The sequence below is a fragment of the Nelumbo nucifera genome, chromosome 2 (assembly GCF_055504915.1).
Source record: "Nelumbo nucifera cultivar China Antique chromosome 2, China Antique-T2T, whole genome shotgun sequence".
In the NCBI taxonomy this organism is placed as follows: Eukaryota; Viridiplantae; Streptophyta; class Magnoliopsida; order Proteales; family Nelumbonaceae; genus Nelumbo; species Nelumbo nucifera.
The window spans coordinates 33,154,137-33,171,159 of NC_142650.1; the positions used below are offsets into that span (position 1 = coordinate 33,154,137).

Genomic DNA, 17,023 nt, shown 5'->3' on the forward strand with positions numbered 1-17,023 from the left:
GTGCTGACACCCGTCCTCTGACAGGACGTGCGCGATGCTTCGTCAGTTTCGGAAAGACGTGCGCTGATTGGTCTCGGAAGACGTGCGGTTTAGCGCGGCTGTGGGCCGTTGGATTGGCTTCGATCTGGGCCGTCGCTTTCCGAACGCTGTGGATATAAATAGTGCGCAGTGGGGGGGGCCCGTCCTTGCTACTATTGTACATCTTGAGCTCACGCCTAAGATTCAGCTCGCGTCCTAGGTTCCTTGCTTGTTCGAGCTTTCATGGTCTGCTGCAGTCTTCTTCCCAGGTGAGTGCTTTTGGAATCCCGTTCCGTTTCCCGATGTCTAGTTTGGAGGATTCAGACTGTTCAAGCGGGTCTGATGTAGGTTCTACGAACCAATTTGCGTCCCCCGGTTGTTCAAGTGAGCCTGATGTAGGTCCTGAGGAAGGGGTCGGGCCTATGGCCTGAGGTGCTTCGGGTAGGTCAGCGTCTACCTCCCGTCGTGGCCGGGTTGTAGATCAGTTCGGCCCTTCGACTATGACGCCTGAGGAACTTCAAACCCTCGTAGACTACTACGACTTGCCCGGGGAGCACGGTTACTTCATCCCTACGGGCAGCTTCCCTTGGGAACACGGTCCTGATGAGATCGTGATTTTCCGGGAACAGCTCGCCGTGGGGCTGCGACTGCCCTTTCACCCTCTTCTTGTCGAGGTCCTAAACCACTTCGGTGTGACGGTCGGCCAGCTTCACCCGAACTCTATTAGGAACTTAGTGGGGACGATCTCTTTATTTTGCGATGAGAACTTTCCTCTGGATCTGGAGATTTTCTCTTCCATTTTAATGCTGAAAAAGCAAGCGGGTCCCCTCGCCCGGGCTTCAAGCTCTTACACGGACTCCCTAATAAGGTCCCGGCATGGAAGCGGGACTATTTCGGGGTGCGAAGTGTGCAGGGGTGGCCATTTCAGACCGGCTAGGGGATGGCCGCTCCCGATTCCGGCATCACACTTGATAAGGAGACGGCGAAGGGCCTCCGGCAATGGGCGCGGCTTGGGCTGGATTGTCAATGGTATCTGACGGAGGCCAAGCTTATTGCTGCGGGCCTGAGTTCGGGTAGGTTCTTTCCCTAGTGATCCTGTCTTGCTCTTCTTTTACGTGTCTTACTGATGCTGAACTCCTTTTCGCAAGTACGATGGACTTTCGAGGGACCCGAGGTGGGCACTTGTTCCAGGCATGAAGAGGAGAAAACGGGTGGCTAAGCGAGCTCGCGCCGAGCCATCCCAGGGGGCGGAGCCCGAGGTGCCGGACAATCCGGCAGAGGAGCCCGAGATGGTTCCTCCTATGTAGGAGCCGGCGGGGGCTCCTTATGCCGAAACCACACACACGGGGGCTCCCGCCTACTCTGAGTCTGCCCGTACGCGAGCTGGGCCGTCGGGCTCGGAGGTCCTGGGGGACTTCAGGAGCGTGCTGTCGCCTGTTCATGCTCTTCAACGAAGTAAGGAGGCGATGTTTCCCGAGGAAGTTGCGGCGTGGACCGAGCTCCCTCTACACCAAGTGGCCTGCCGTGCTGTTACTCATGCCATGGTGGTAAGTGCTCCCTTCTTTAGAGTTCGGCCTTTATTCTTTTATTCGTTCCTTTGATCCCGTTTTTCTTTTGATAGGTGAACTCTTCCATTCACGCCTTGGCGAACCATGTGGAGAGATGCTCGAGGCAGGCGCGAGCTGCCGAGGAGGCTGCTCGAACTGCCGAGGAGAATGCTCGTGCTGCTGAGGCTGTTGCTCGCCTCACGCGGTCTAGGCAGGCGAGGTCTCAGATGGATGCCGAGGCCATGGGAGTGGTGGTGAAGCGTAAGGCGGAAATAAAGTTGGACCTGGAGCACCAGGTCGAGTATCTTCAGGAGGATATCAGGGAGAGGACTCAGATCTTCTCTCAAGGCATCGAAGACGCAAAGAAGAAAGCTGTCAGCGATTACATTGCTTCGCCGGATTTCGATGATCTGATGGTAGACTCCTACAGGAGGGGTTTCAAGCTAAGCCGGTGGATGATCCAGAATACGTACCCTGAGCTTGACACTAGCGCCATATCCACTTCGCGCATTACTCAAGAAATGGCTAATGCTGCGGATGCCGAACCGGACTCCGAGGGGGAGGCAGGTCCTTTGGGTGTTGTCGAAGCGGCTTCTGATAACGATGAAGTAGCCCCTGGCTTGTGAAATGAAATGTACACTTTTTTTTTTCGAATGTACACATCTATTCTGAAATGAAATGGCTTTTTGTTCATGTACTGGTTGTCGTGTCTTCGAGCTATATTTTTTGCCGAACTGACCATTTCGGTCCTTCAGTTCGTTTTCTGACATGAAATGGCTTCGGCGTACTTGCCTTGGTGGCCTATAGGTAGTACCTTCTTAAGTTGACAACGTTCCATGCTCGAGGTACTTGTTTTCCTTCTAGGGTTTCGAGCTCGTATGCTCCCCCACCGAGTGCTTTCATTACTCTGTAGGGTCCTTCCAAGTTTGGTCCAAGTTTCCCTACGCCGGGTTCGGGCACCATGACCTTACGGAGAACCAGGTCGCCGACGCAGAAGTTCCTCTTCTTTACTCGCGCGTTGTAGTACCAAGCTACCTTTTGTTGGTAGGCCGCAGTTCGGATGTGCACGAGGTCTCTCACTTCGTCCAGTAGGTCGAGGTTGGTGTGTAACTCGCCCTCGTTTGTCCGTTCGTCGTACGCTTCTAGTTGCAACGTAGGCACTTCGATTTCCGCCGAGATCACTGCTTCGGTGCCGTAGGTGAGGTTAAAGGGAGTCTCACCTGTGGCGGTCTTTTCCGTTGTTCGGTGTGCCCATAGAACACTTGGTAGTTCGTCTGCCCACAAACCTTTGGCTCGGTCCAATCGCGCTTTCAGCCCGCGGAGGATGGCTCTGTTCATTACTTCTGTTTGGCCATTTGCCTGTGGGTGTGCGACCGATGTGAAGTTCTGACTAATTCCCATACTTCGGCACCATTCTTGGAACTTGATATCTTCGAACTGTTTGCCGTTGTCGGAGATCAGTACCCGAGGTAGCCCGAAGCGACATACAATGTTCTTCCAAAAGAAGTTTTGTATGTTTCGGGCTGTAACTATTGCCAGGGGTTCAGCTTCTATCCACTTTGTGAAATAATCTACTACCACCACTAGGAATTTTCTCCCGCCTGTCGCTGGTGGGAATGGCCCCAGGAGGTCGATGCCCCATTGGGCAAAGGGCCGTGGACTGGTGAGGTATTTGAGGTCGGCAGCGGGCTGATGGTGGATGCTGGCATGCTTCTGACACTTGTTGCATTTTCTGACGAGCTCGATTGCCTCTGTCTTCACAGTTGGCCAGTAGTATCCTTGTCGAAGTGCCTTTTGGGCGAGGGCTCTGCCCCCCAGGTGTCCGCCGCACAAGCTTTCATGGATGTCGCGGAGTACCAGCTTGGCTTCGGCTGGGCGCAAGCATCGTAGATAGGGGAGCGTGTAGGATCGTCGGTACAACCGTTCGTCTATCATGACGTATTTGGCTGCCTGGCACTGCACCCTCTTGGCTGCGTTGCGGTCCGCGGGGAGGGTTCCGTCTAACAGGAAGCTCGCGAGTGGGTCGATCCAGCTCGGCTCTGCTTCGGTGACGGGAGCGACCTCTTCTGCCCCACCGAGAAATCTGGGCCGAGGCAAGTCCTCTACGTACACGGTTCTCCTAGCGTTGTGGCTCGTGCTAGCCAGTCGAGACAGGGTGTCGGCCTCAGCGTTCTCTGACCTCGGGATTTTCTTGATGAAGTGCGACTGGAAGTTGAGCAGAGCTTCCTTTACTTTTGCCAAGTACGCAATCATAGTGAGCTCGCGTGCTTCGTACTCGCCTGTAACTTGGTTGACTACGAGCTGGGAATCACTGCAGATTACCATGTGCTTTGCTCCGACCTTGCGCGCTAGGTTTAGCCCGGCTATCAGTGCCGCGTACTCCGCCTCGTTGTTGGATGCCGCGAACTCAAAGCGTAGTGCGTATTCCAGTTTTGTTCCGCTCGGGCCGCGTAGCACTATTCCAGCTCTGCTGCCTTGTTGGTTCGAGGAGCCATCTACATGAAGGATTCAGGGCTCCTCATCCCAGTTCGTGCTTGGTCTAACCAGGAGGGAAGCCACACTGGCTGCTACTTCACGGGGTTCGGACTCATTTGGCTTGGGAGCTCCGAGTTCGCCCGAACTGGGGATCTCGGGCTCGACCGGCTCAGGGACTTCGAGGCTAAACGTGCACTCTGCGATAAAATCTGCCAAGGCTTGGGCCTTAATGGCAGTTCTTGGCTTATACTGGAGATCGTACTCGCTGAGTTCGATGGCCCACTTCGTCAGCCGGCCGGAAACCTCGGGTTTGAGTAAAACTTGTCTCAGAGGTTTGTCGGTCAGGACGATGACGGTGTGAGCCTGGAAGTACGGGCGTAGTTTCCGTGCTGCTACCACCAGAGCATACGCTAGCTTTTCTATCTACAGGTACCTTGTCTCTACTCCTTGCAAGATTTTACTAACATAATATATGGGTCGTTGGACCCGGTCTGCTTCCTTTACTAGTACCGAACTGACCACCTCGTCGCTAGCCGAGAGGTACAGTTCTAAGACTTCGCCTTCCTCGGGCCGAGCTAAGGTTGGCACACTGGCGAGGTAGCCTTTTAGCTCGTCAAACACGAGCTGACAGTCTTGGGTCAATTCAAACCCTTTGCCTTTGATTGCTTTGAAGAAGGGTAGGTAGCGATCTGCCGACTTGGACATGAAGCGGCTTAGAGCGGCTATGTGGCCGTTTAGCCTCTAGACTTCTTTTATTTTCCGAGGTGGTCTCATATCTAGGATGGCTTTTATTTTGTCCAGGTTGGCCTCGATGCCGCGTCGATTGACAACGTAGCCCAGGAATTTGCCCGAGGTGACGCCAAAGACACATTTGTTGGGGTTCAGTTTCATGTTATACTGACGTAGGATTTGGAAGACGGAATCTAAGTCTTGTATTAATTCTTGTGAAAACTGTGTTTTGACGGCCATGTCGTCTACATAGCACTCTATCTTTGTGCCGATCAGGGGCTGAAACAGCCTATTTACAAGTCTTTGGAAGGTCGCCCCGGCATTTTTTAACCCGAAGGGCATGACCTTGTAACAGTATAGGCCGAACTCGATTATGAAGCTGGTTTTTTCCTCGTCGGATTGGTCCATCCGGATTTGGTTGTAGCCTGAGTAGGCATCCAGGAAGCTTAGCAATTCATGTCCCGAGGTTGCGTCCACTAGGCGGTCGATCCTAGGAAGGGGGAAGCAGTCTTTTGGGCAGGCTCGGTTCAGGTCGGTGTAGTCGACGCACATGCGCCACTTGCCGTTCGCCTTTTTCACCAGCACAGGGTTGGCCACCCAACTCGGATAATGGACTTCCCTTATGAAGTCTGCCGCGAGGAGCTTCTCGACTTCCTCGTCGACCGCTTTCCAGCGCTCTGGGGCTAAGTTCCGTTTCTTCTGTCTAACGGGTCTGACTAAAGGGTCAGTATTAAGTTTGTGAGTTATAAGACCAGGGTCAATACCGGACATATCGGCCGCGGACCATGCAAAAATATCTAAATTTTGGAGTAAAAAGCTTACCAGTTCGGTCCATAGGGGTTCTTTGACAGAAGCACCGATCTGGAGTGCGCGAACTGGGTCCGTAGGCGAGGTCGGGATCGCGACTGTTTCCTCTGTGGGCGAGGCTCGTTCTTCGCCTTGCTCCGCGGGCCGCTCCAGATCAAGGTCGCCGGCCGTCTTGGTCTTTCCCTTTAGGGCGGCAATGTAGCACTTGCGGGACTCGAGCTGGTCACCCCGCACTACCCCCACACCGAAGTCCGTAGGGAATTTCATGGCCAAATAGTAGGTGGAGACCACCGCCCGCAGAATATGCGTGATTGGCCGCCCTATTATGGCATTGTATGGGGAGGGGGTCGCGACCACCAGGAAGTCGTGGTTGAGTCTGACCGCACAAGGCCACGTGCCGACTTCCACAGGCACCGTTATTTTTCCAAGGGGCCTGACTTCCTCTCCGCTGAAGCCCACCAGGGGAGTGCTTGCGGGCCTTAGTTCGCTCCTCGGCAGCTGTAGCCGATCAAACGCCGATTTGAAGAGGATGTCCGCCGAGCTGCCTGAATCTACAAGTACGTGCCTAACCTCGAAGTCGTTGATCCTTAGTTTAATGACAAGCGCGTCATCGTGAGGGTAGCGAACTCCTCGCGCGTCGTCTTCTGTGAAAAGGTTTGGCTCCTCGGTCTTTGGCCTTTTCGGAGGGTTCCGCTCCTCGAGGACCGCTTCGCGAACTGAAGTCCGGGCTGCTGCCGATGTGCATCCCGCTACCACCGAACCTCCCACAATTACATGGATGGTTCCCCGAACTGGCCTTTCTGCCGGAGGCTGTCGCTGCATCTGTTCGGCAGGCCTGCCACTAGTTTCGGGGGCGTCCTTTAAGTGCTCACCTGGCTGATCTGCTTTATTGCTATTATTGTTGTGCTGTACAAAGTTTCTCAAGTATCCGCGACGGATGAGCCCCTCTATCTCGTCTCGGAGGTTATTGCACTGCTCAGTACTGTGGCCATGGTCCCTATGGAAACTACCATACAAATTCTTGTTTCTTTCGTTCGGATTTCCCTTTAGGCGAGGTGGCCATTTCACATAGGGGGCGTCCTTGATCGTCATTAGGATCTCGGTCCGCCTCATGTTCAGTGGCGTGTAATCCGTCCGAACTTGCAGGGGAGCTCGGAACGACTGGTTCGGTTTTGGGTCCCGGGCCGGGTTTTTTCGGTCGGCCGAACTAGAGGGCTCGCCGTCCCTCTTTCTTTTCTCGTTTCCGCCCTCGGTTCTTTGGTTGATTTCCTCCTCAGTCCTCATGAACTTGTCCGCGAGCTTGAGGAACTTGGCCACGATCGCGGGCTGGTTAGCTACCATGTGCCACTTGAATTCCTTGTGCGTCACCCCTCTTTTTGCTGCGGCAAGCTGCACCGCGGGGTCTAACCGAGGTATCTGTAAGCATACCTCATTGAATCGTTTGATGTAGCCCCATATGGGTTCTCCTTCCCTTTGGACTATCCCGAAGATGCTTTCCTCTGCTCTGGGGCACCGTTTGCTGGTGACAAAGTGTGCAGTGAAGACCTGCACGAACTGAGCCCAACACTTTATCGATCCGAGGGCCAGGTTCCTGTACCAAGTGGGGGCTACCCCACTGAGGGTGGTGGTGAAGGCCACGCACATGCATGATTCGCTGGCTCTGGCGAGGTGCATTTGGGACTGGAAAGCGTCCACGTGGTCGTTAGGGTCGAAGGATCCGTCATACTTGTCTAGGGGCGGGAGCTTGAAATCTCTAGGCAAGGGGACTGCCAGGAGTTCTGATGCGAGGGGGGAAGGAACTGAGAGAATCGGGGCAACTCCTACCTCGTCCGAGCTCGTCTCGCCTTTGCCTCTAAGCTCTGATAGGGCGCGGGTGGCAGTTCGTCGACTTCGACGGCGCCTTCGCTGCTAAGTGGGCCTTGTACTGGCGCTGCTGGCCTCCGTGTTGCCGAGCTCGATGGGCCCGGAGTGCTGGTAGTCCGCTGCTGCCAGTGCGCCGAATCGGTTTTCCACCAGTGGGGACTCCGGTTTGGATCCCCGAGGTGCCGATCTCGCGGGCGAGGTTCCCGATCCGCCTGCGAGCCGCGAGGCGGGGATGACTTTTCTTTCTCTCTGGCCTGGGGATGAGGCCTGGCTGTTTGGGGGATTCTGGGGCCTAGAGGCCTTTCCTTGGAGGCGCCCATCCTGCGGAGAGGCCTTGACTGGCTTCGGGGCAGGGTGGCGAGGTGGAAGTAGTGGTTGGTTCAGTGTTAGTTGGAGGAACTGCTGTTGATAGTGGTACTGGGAGAGGTTGTGCAACACTTGGGGCTGGTGAAGCTGGTGTTGCTGGAACTGTTGCTTCTGGGCTTGCATTGCCCGCATGCACTGCATTAGGTCGTCCAACCGATTTTGGCTAGCTGCCAGGGGGACGACGGTTGGTTCAGAGAAGGTAGTCTCGATGGGAAGAGGGAAGGGGATGTTTGTGGCCGGCAGGCTTGCAGGCGCCACTGCTTGTGGCGTAGCCAGATTGGGGATTCCATCCATCGAGAGGGGGATGGTGAACTGCCCAACACACACCACGGGAACTTGGGGCTGTTCCTCGGTGGTGTTTGTCTCTGTGCCGCGTCCGGCGTTGCTGGATGAGGCCATGAGTTGAATTTTTCAAAGAAGAAGAAAAGGGTATGAAAGTTTTGGAGGGAGGCCTTTTGAAGCGTTCCCACAAACGGCGCCAATTGATGAAGCACAATCTGGCCGGTCTTAGCTATCAATGATCTTGCCTCTGAACTGAGTTACAGGGACCTGAAACGGAAGGAGAAGAGAAGCTCAAGGGAGAACCCGGCGTAAAGGCTCCGAAGCTCAAGTTAGAATACTTCAAAGGCAAGATAAACCAGATAGCGCAAAGTTAGCATACCTCGTTCCTGGTGGGTAGGAGCCTTTTATAACCACCTCGTGCACTCACTTCCGGGCTTCCGTCAGATCGGGCATGATTACTTCTGAACTCCTGCCAGTTCGGATGTCATTTCCTCTGGCCGGACAGAACCGCCACTGTTCCTTTTGTCGGAGCCGTCTCTGCGGCTGGTGACGACGGTTACAGGTGGCGGTGGCAGGAAGCCGTTTGAAGTGCGGCTGTCAGGCGTTAGATCCCAAATCAGTCAGGTGCAACGCCCTTGGATACGGACATCCTTGGTGTCGGGTACGTTTGGTCAGCCTGGTGTTTCGGAAGTGAAGTGTTGGAGTGGTGAGCGAGGTGTCTCGAGTTCGGTTTGGAGCGTCTCGAGCTGCCTTGGGCCAGCTCGGGTCAGCTTTGTGAGGCTTGGGGCCCAGTACAGTTCGTGCTCTTTGCAGGGAACTCGGGTTCTCCGTAGGGAGCTCCGAGTTCTTAATAGGGAGCTCGGACTCTTGGTAGGGAGCTCGGGCTCTTGGCGGGGAGCTCGGGCTCTTTTCAAGGAGCTCGGACTCCCAGTAGGGAGCTCGGACTCGGTAGGGAGCTCGGGTTCTTCAGCGAGCTCAGACTCCTAGTAGGGAGCTCGGGCTTTTAACAAGGAGCTCGGACTCCCAGTAGGGAGCTCGGACTCTTGGTAGGGAGCTCGGGCTCCTGGCGGGGAGCTCGGGCCCTTGGTGGGGAGATCGGGCTCCTAGTAGGGCGGTCTGGAGTTCGGGCTCAGTAGCGAGCTTGGACTTTGCTTTTGGTGCTTGCTTCGGGCGCTCTACTGTCCTGAGTTGCTTGTTTCTGCCACGTGTTGGGTAACTGCGAGGTCGGGCCAAATTTCCCTTCATCACTATTGTTTACCAGAAGTTGGCCACTGCCAATCTTGGTCATTGCCTTCAAGTGCACGAAGGCTGTTTGTTGGCCGCTATAAATCTTCGGTTGAAAACGTAGGTGTCGTTCTCTTCTTTGATCAAAGGAGATGCTATGCCCAATCTTAGTCGCCGGCGGTTGCTATGCCAAATCATGTGGTTTTTTACCCAGAACCGGTGACTCCACCGTAGTCGCCAGTGGTTGGCCGCAGCTACTGCCACTGTAAAATCGCCGGCCGCCGCTGCAAGTCCTTGGTAAATAGAGGTTGTTGCTGGTTATAAAATGCAAACCGCCATAGGTGAAGTTCACCGCCATCGCCGGTCGTTGTGAATCGCCGTCAGTCGTGAGTCGGGATATGTGGACTGAGAGGAGGGAAGGATGAGAACGAAAATGAATGACTTTCGTTCTAACCCTAAAGGCCTAATTTGTAAGAGTGTTTTTTTTTGTTTTTATTATTTTTTTAAATCAATGAAAATGAAATTCGTAACCCGCGAACCGCTGCCCGGGTCGAACAGTTTAGCGGTTTGACCTCCCGGGTCAGCGATTTTCTGACATTTTCAACGGTTTTTTAGGGTTTAGCGGTTTACAGTATAATCGGACCCAGAGGGCTGAACGGTTATCGGTCTTTCCGGTCTGACTATCCGGTCCGGTCCGGTTTTTAAAACTATGCTAATTCCTATTCTTGGTGTAATAGAATTCCCATTCCATAATTCTAGATAGGAGTGGCAACAGGGCAAGGCACCCCCTCCCCGGTGGCGGGGAGGGTTCAGGGCAGGGCATCCATTCCTCATCGGGGACGGGGAATCCCCAAATTTTTCCCGCTTCAAGACAATTACTTTAAAATTATCTACTTTATACATAAGATATAGGAATTTGGGGGTGTTTTAGAATTGAATTATAATACTTTAGGGGTAATTTAAAAATAAAATTATGGAATCTTAGGATTTTAAAAATTTAGGGAAAACTTAGATATATTTTAAATGTCAATATTAAACATATAGATATTTTATTAATTTACCTTCAGGTTCAGGGCGGATTCAGGGAATTATATACAAAATCCATCCCCACCCCGTACCCGGTTTGGGGAAAAATTATTTTCCCCGTCCCCGCCCTGTCCTTGTTTAGGGTCGAGGAAAACCCGCCCCCATTCAGGGCAAGACGGGAGCTCCGATTTTATGGCGGAAATTGCCATCCCTAATTCCAGAGTTTGTTAAGAAAAAAAAATGACTCTTTGCAGGAAAAAATCAAAGTCTAATATTAATAAAATAGTAAAATATTCATGAAAACATTATTAAAGTAATAATAAGATAATGATAATAATAATGATTAGAATGCGATTTGGGAATAGGCTATTCCAATTCCAATTCTGATCCTGACTGCAAATTAAACTTTCTAAATATATTAATGAATGTCTCTCAAAATTTAGGATGTCTCTTACCACTAATAATCAAGTTATTGACTCCAGCACCTTGAAGTAGTAGTGTAAGTCGGCCAGTTTTGGGTTGGATCCAATCTAATCCAAACCCTATTAAATCAGATTTTGACGGTCCATATAATTATTGGATTTGGCCAATCTAAAATAAATTGGTCTATATTCTTATTGGTCTGAATTAGACCTAAACCAAATTTTCAATAATCCGATCATGAGTTCAAACCCTTGTTCAATTTGAAACCGATCAACATTGAAGCCAGCATAAAATCATTTTTATAAAAGTACTTTTACGAAAGCACTTCTGTAAAAGTAATTTTATGAAAAGCACTTTTAAAAAAATACTTTTACAGAAGCAGTTTGATAAAAACACTTTTATGAAAGTACTTTTACAAAATTACTTTTACATGAAAGCACTTTTATGAAAGTAGTTTTATAAAAACACTTATACAAAAGTAGTTTTATAAAAGCACTTATACAAAAATACTTTTATAAAAGCATTTATATGAAAGTACTTTTATAAAAGCATTTCCATAAAATACTTTTACAAAAGCATTTTTATGAAAACACTTTTACAAAAGTACTTTCTCAATGCCAAAAGAGTATATTTTTGTAATTTTCAGATTTCTACATTTTAATATATTTTTATAATTTTTATATGTTCTATTTTTTATATATAACTTTTGATATTTCATTCAGTTTGGATTGGATCCAATCCGGTCTATTTATATTTTAATGGAATGGATTAGATTTGATTTGCATTGGATTTAGACTAGATTAGATCCAATTCATTTATAAATAGATTCATATTGGACTAAATCTAGTCCATTTGACACCTCTGCCTCGAAGAAATAAATGAAGGTGTCATGTGTGGCAAAGAAAGCACTGAATCTCGTCTTCACCAACTTATACTCCCCCTTTTATCACATGTCTTTGATTGTTCTATCAATGAATGAAGGTGTCTTGTAGGTTCTATCAATGTCTTCGATTGTTCATGACAACAAAGGGCAGTTTGGTAACTCTACTATCCCCTGTAACGTCAGTTAACGCTGCTGCACTAAATTGTCACTTTTCAAAGATCAGGTAACGAAGGGAGACCACTCGTTAATATCAGATTATCAGTCATGATTCAAAATATCCATACACTTGATAGCAAAATTTGTGTACGGAGAGTTTGTGTTGATCAAAACTTTAGGTTTTTTTTTTCATCTTTTTTGCCTTATATATCTTTTTGGCAATTGTCTTATGACAATATATTTCATTATATAAAAAACTGAAATCTAATAATTCTCCAAAAATAGCGTATAAATGGTCCCAAAATACAATACGGTATACTCAATAAGCTTTGGATCATGTGTGTTGTATCCTTACTTTGAACCTTGATATCAATATAAGGGGACTTGTAAATATTAAATATTCTATGTAAGTTTTCACGAAATACTGATTTTAATGATGATTCTTTTTACTTTTTTAGGTGAAATAAAGTGTATGTTATTTTACCTATTCATTTGAAAAAAAAATCAAAACTAACGGAATTAATAGTAGTAATTAATAGACAATAAGCATAATTAATGAACATTTAAATTTGAATTCCAAAAAAAAAAATCTTGGCTTGTGTATTGTATATGTGTTAAAAGAGTATTTATAACCAATTTAATGAAAGACTAGCGAAAGGGGCCTGTTTTGCAGGGCTCGTTCATAAACTATCAGGTTCGAGCTCGATTCGAATTAGAGACTTAAGCTCAAGTTCAAGTTCATCTCAAGTCAAAAGCTCGGAAGTTTGAGCTCGGCTATCTTTGATTGCAGGTCTCTCAAGCAGCTGAGGTGTTGAGCTGAGGTCTCCCTCAATTGCCAAGGTGCCAAACGGATGTCTCCTTCAGCTGTTGAAGTGTCGAGCTGAGGTTTCTCTAGTAGGCAAAGTGTCGAGCTAAGGTCTCCCTAAGTTGACAAGGTGTCGAGCTGAGGTCTCCCTTAGTTGCCGAGGTGTTTAGCCGAGATCTCCCTCAGTGACCGAGGTGCCGAGCCGAGGTCTCCCTCAGTTGTCAATGTGTCGTTTAGCTCGAGCTCGATTCCAATTAGAGACTTGAGCTTGAGTTCAAAAGTTCGAGCTCGGCTCGACTCAAACTCTACAACCCTTGATTGTAGGTCCCCTAACAGTCGAGATGTCGAACTGAGGTCTCCCTCAGTTGGAGAGAGAGTAGCATTCTTATAATTTATAAGGAGAGAAAGAGATGGCATTCTTGTAATTTGTAAGAGAGAAAGAAAGAGAGAGAGTGGCATTCTTGTAATTTGAAAGAAAAAAAGCAAGAGAGAGAGACCGGCATTCTTATAATTTGAAAGAAAAAAAAAGAAGCAAAAGAGAAAGAGTTGGTAGAGAATGGCATTATTGTAATTTCTATGTAAAAAGGCAAAAAATACTGTTAGATTCCATTTCCCTCATCCTAGGCCTTCTTACATACACATTTCAGTTTAATATATTTATATATTGATACAAGCAAGATGTGGGGTGCAAAACCTTAATTTCCAAACTGAGTTGAACCTGAAAAAGAGCCCAAATGGCTAGACTGCTAATATGAAAGTTGAAAGAAACATGTGAGAATTAAAATTTGGAAAAAAAAAATAGTTAAAAGGGAAAAGTTAGGGGTGCTCATTATATGGTTCAAACCATAAAACTGAACCGAACCAAACCGAATTTGCAATTTTGTTTGGTTTACACCTAAAAACAGTTTGGTTCGATTTGGTAGTTTTCTAAATTATAGTTTACAGTTTCGCTTTGGTTTACCAAACTGTAAACCGTAAACCGAAATTATATATTATGTAAATGTATAAATGTAATATTAATATATGATGTACAAATATTATATATTAGGGGTGAGCACTATTTGGTTAAAACCGAAAAACTAAACCTAAAATTTTAGTTTCGATTTTTTGTTAAATTGGTTCAGTTAATTCAGTTTTTGGCTAATTTGGTTTTCGGTTTTGAATTTTAGAATTAGAATTTCGATTAACCAAACTTTTTATTATTATACGTAATATATAATATATAATATTTAACATATAATATATAATATATTGTATATTTATATATTAATATATAATATACTAAAATTTAATTTCATAATATATATATATAATATATATTATATGTTATAATATATATAATAGAGTATATATTATTAAAATTTGGTTTTAACCAAAATAACCAAAAATTTCGGTTTCGATTATTTCGATTTTGGTTCGGTTTTTAACCGAATGATCACCCCTATTATATATAATATAATATATCTAAATTAAATGCATAAAATTATTAATATATAATAAAATCTTTATTTTATAATAAAATAAAAGTTATAAGTTTTAATTTTTAAGAAAGCTATTTGGACTTTCTAATTGGATGAAACCCAAAAGAATTATAAAATAGTCTAAGTCCCTAAACCGTTATTAGAAACCGCACCAAACTGTAATAAAATGGTTTAGTCTAATTTGATTTTTATACCAAAATGATTTGGTTTGGTTTAAAAATTTCTTAAACCGTAATTTATCGATATGGTATGACATCTTCTCCAAATTGCACCAAACCGGACTGATAGAAAAAATGGTCTCATACAATAAGGTAGCAATAGTAAAGCTTAGGGTATGTTGTCCCAAAACAACATTTGGGGGGTTGGTTTAATTGTCACTACACTCAAGGTAGCTGTATGTATTTGGCTTTCAAAATATAAAGAAAGGTAGCTGTATCCTGTATGTAATTTACCCTAAACTTATATGCTGGCTGTTTGTAATTACCCTTAAATCTCAAAGTCGGATCAGATAGTTTTAGATCCAAACTAGATCCAATTATAAACGGGTCGAATTCGGACCTTGTCCCGTTTCCCAAAGCTGTGTACGATTCCGTGTGACACGTAAGGTTCGCCTTCACGAACCTTCATGTTTTTTGTCCTTTCCGTTAAAGAACAGAGAGAGCAACCAGAGTTCCAGAGCCCCATCTTTTGTCCCACCGTGGGACAGGGTGGGCATCCAACCGTTGGGTCAGAATCCAATAGATCCATGCAAGTACATCTCACTGTGCAAGATGGGGTTAGGTACTCCTGTACACGCCCTTCTGAAAGCAAACAGAGCAGAATTGGCGGGTTGCCACCCTTTGCTTTCCCATACAAGGAAACTCCAACATAGGCCACCGCTGAAGCCTGAAGCTGATGGACTCTGGTCCTGCATTTCAATGGCAGTTTTTGAATTCCACAGAGATGAGAGAGAGGGAGAGGTTCACCATTACACAAAGCAAATCCCATTACAGAATAAAGTTCAGATTTCCATGCTAGCTACTACATTCTTATCTATCTGTATTGTATTATAAGAATCCCAAAGATAAGAAAACGCTATCAAATTTTTCCATTTATGTTGCTCATAACAACATCATCCCCACCAAACTCCCTAAAAGAACCAAACTGAAACCACTCCTCAAGCCATGCACACCGCTAGTCGGAGCCAACGCCGGTCCCTCTTGTGCCACCGCCGGAGCAGGAGCCGGAGCAGACGAGCCAGACCCATGGTGTCTCGGCGACAGCACGACCACGGTCATCTTCTCTCCCTTCTGGCAGTTATCCTCAGTTCCGCTGATGAAGTAGAACGGCCCCGACCGGTCGAGCTCAACCTTGGTGTTCCCATCCTTGTAGGCAGCGATCGGGTTCGACGTATTGCAAGCTGTGTACGCCTCCTTCGTCACTTGCAGAACCGAGTCCTTCTTGGGGTCGTACTTCCAAACTGCAGAAAAAGAGAAGACGTGAACAGAATCAGAAGAGAATCCAGACGAGGAAATGCCTCAAAAACTTATGATTTCAGATGGAGAGGATCACCGAGAGAGTCTCCAATTCTGAAACGAGTAGCTGCAGCCCACAGACTTAAGGACGCGCTTTCATTGGATGGGATTTTCCATGCGTTCGCGTTGCCTCCAACCAAGATGTCTCTGGCTTCGGTGAATCCGAAGAGAAGAATCGAGAAGAGCACCAACAACGATGACAGAAGAGCTGATGAAGAAGAAGCCATGACGATGGATAAACCCAGAAAAACTTGAAACGCGAGAGCGAGAAGAGATTAGCAGAGAAGAGAAGGCGATTAACACAACTCAGAGTCTCAGAGGGTTGTAGGGAGGGGGGGTTTCTTCACCCTATTTAACGTGGAAAAGAGGATAGGATAGATAGCCGTTGAACCAGACCGGTTGATAGTTCAGTGAACCACTTGGTTTCATGTTTCAACTGAAGAAATGGAATATTGGATTGGAAAGGAGTAAGAAACATAACTCGGAAGTCGGACGGGATCAGAAAGGTCGAACCATTGAATCGGAAAATTGGTGGCCCAATGAAGTTTCCGATTTTTACGTTCGATCCGAATCCGACAAGCTAAAGACGATTCAACTTACTTTTTGAATGACTAAAAAATGCCCTCACATTTTGTACGTTTTTTAATTGTGTAGAGGGCTAGTTTTGTTATTCTGCAAGAAGCCACTCACGTTTTACTACGCGGCCTGGCCACACTTTTACGAACCGCAATTTAAGGGAAAAGGTGGTAACGGCGATCGGCAAGTTTCAAGTTAAGAGAGATGGAAACGACATTTTTAACCCTCATATTTTGGTCTATTTGCAGACTTATGGGATGGAAATTTGAAAGTGAAACGTGAGTTGATCATTGCATGAGATACTCAATACTCATACCCAGCATGTACTGCATGGCAGAAAAGTTGGATCATTGATTGATGATGCCCAGTATGGCCTACAACGCATGCAGAAGAGCTGAATGTAGAAATAATCCATGTCCCAGATGGTTTGTGTTTGGATGGCAGAATTCGATGGAAAATGTTTTTCTATTGGCTGTGATTACGGCACACCCCAGTTTTTTATGAAGAGGGCACAAAGCCATAGGCCCACAAACTCTATATGACAAAAAAAATTACCATTTTTGCAGCACAACACAAGAGGTACAAATTTTGACTAGTGTCATTGTAATCAATCAATTTTTGTGAATTGTGAGAGAGATGTTCCAGATTCATCAAAAATGGGATGTGTCCAAATCATTCTCCTTTATCGGGTGCAAAATTTTCATGTCTACTTATTTGCTAGCAAAAGGGAAAGTAGTACATCATTGACTCGATCAACAAATTGATGATCCAACCAATTAAACCACTAAATTATTTGACCTGGTCAATGAGTCTTGCTTAAAATATTAATTCTCTTTTTGATTTTTTTT

At 46.9% G+C, this 17,023-nt stretch overlaps 1 protein-coding gene across 1 annotated transcript; it reads right to left on the reverse strand.

Moving 5' to 3' along the window:
• Positions 1–15,033: 15,033 nt before the first annotated feature.
• LOC104603268 (early nodulin-like protein 14) lies at positions 15,034–15,931 on the reverse strand. Its single transcript, XM_010267264.3, has 2 exons — positions 15,637–15,931; positions 15,034–15,544 (listed from the first exon to the last, which is right to left on the reverse strand). Exons 1-2 carry the CDS (start codon positions 15,824–15,826, stop codon positions 15,186–15,188), a joined length of 549 nt encoding a protein of 182 aa, XP_010265566.1. The 5' UTR covers positions 15,827–15,931; the 3' UTR covers positions 15,034–15,185.
• Between the last annotated feature and the right edge of the window lie 1,092 nt (positions 15,932–17,023).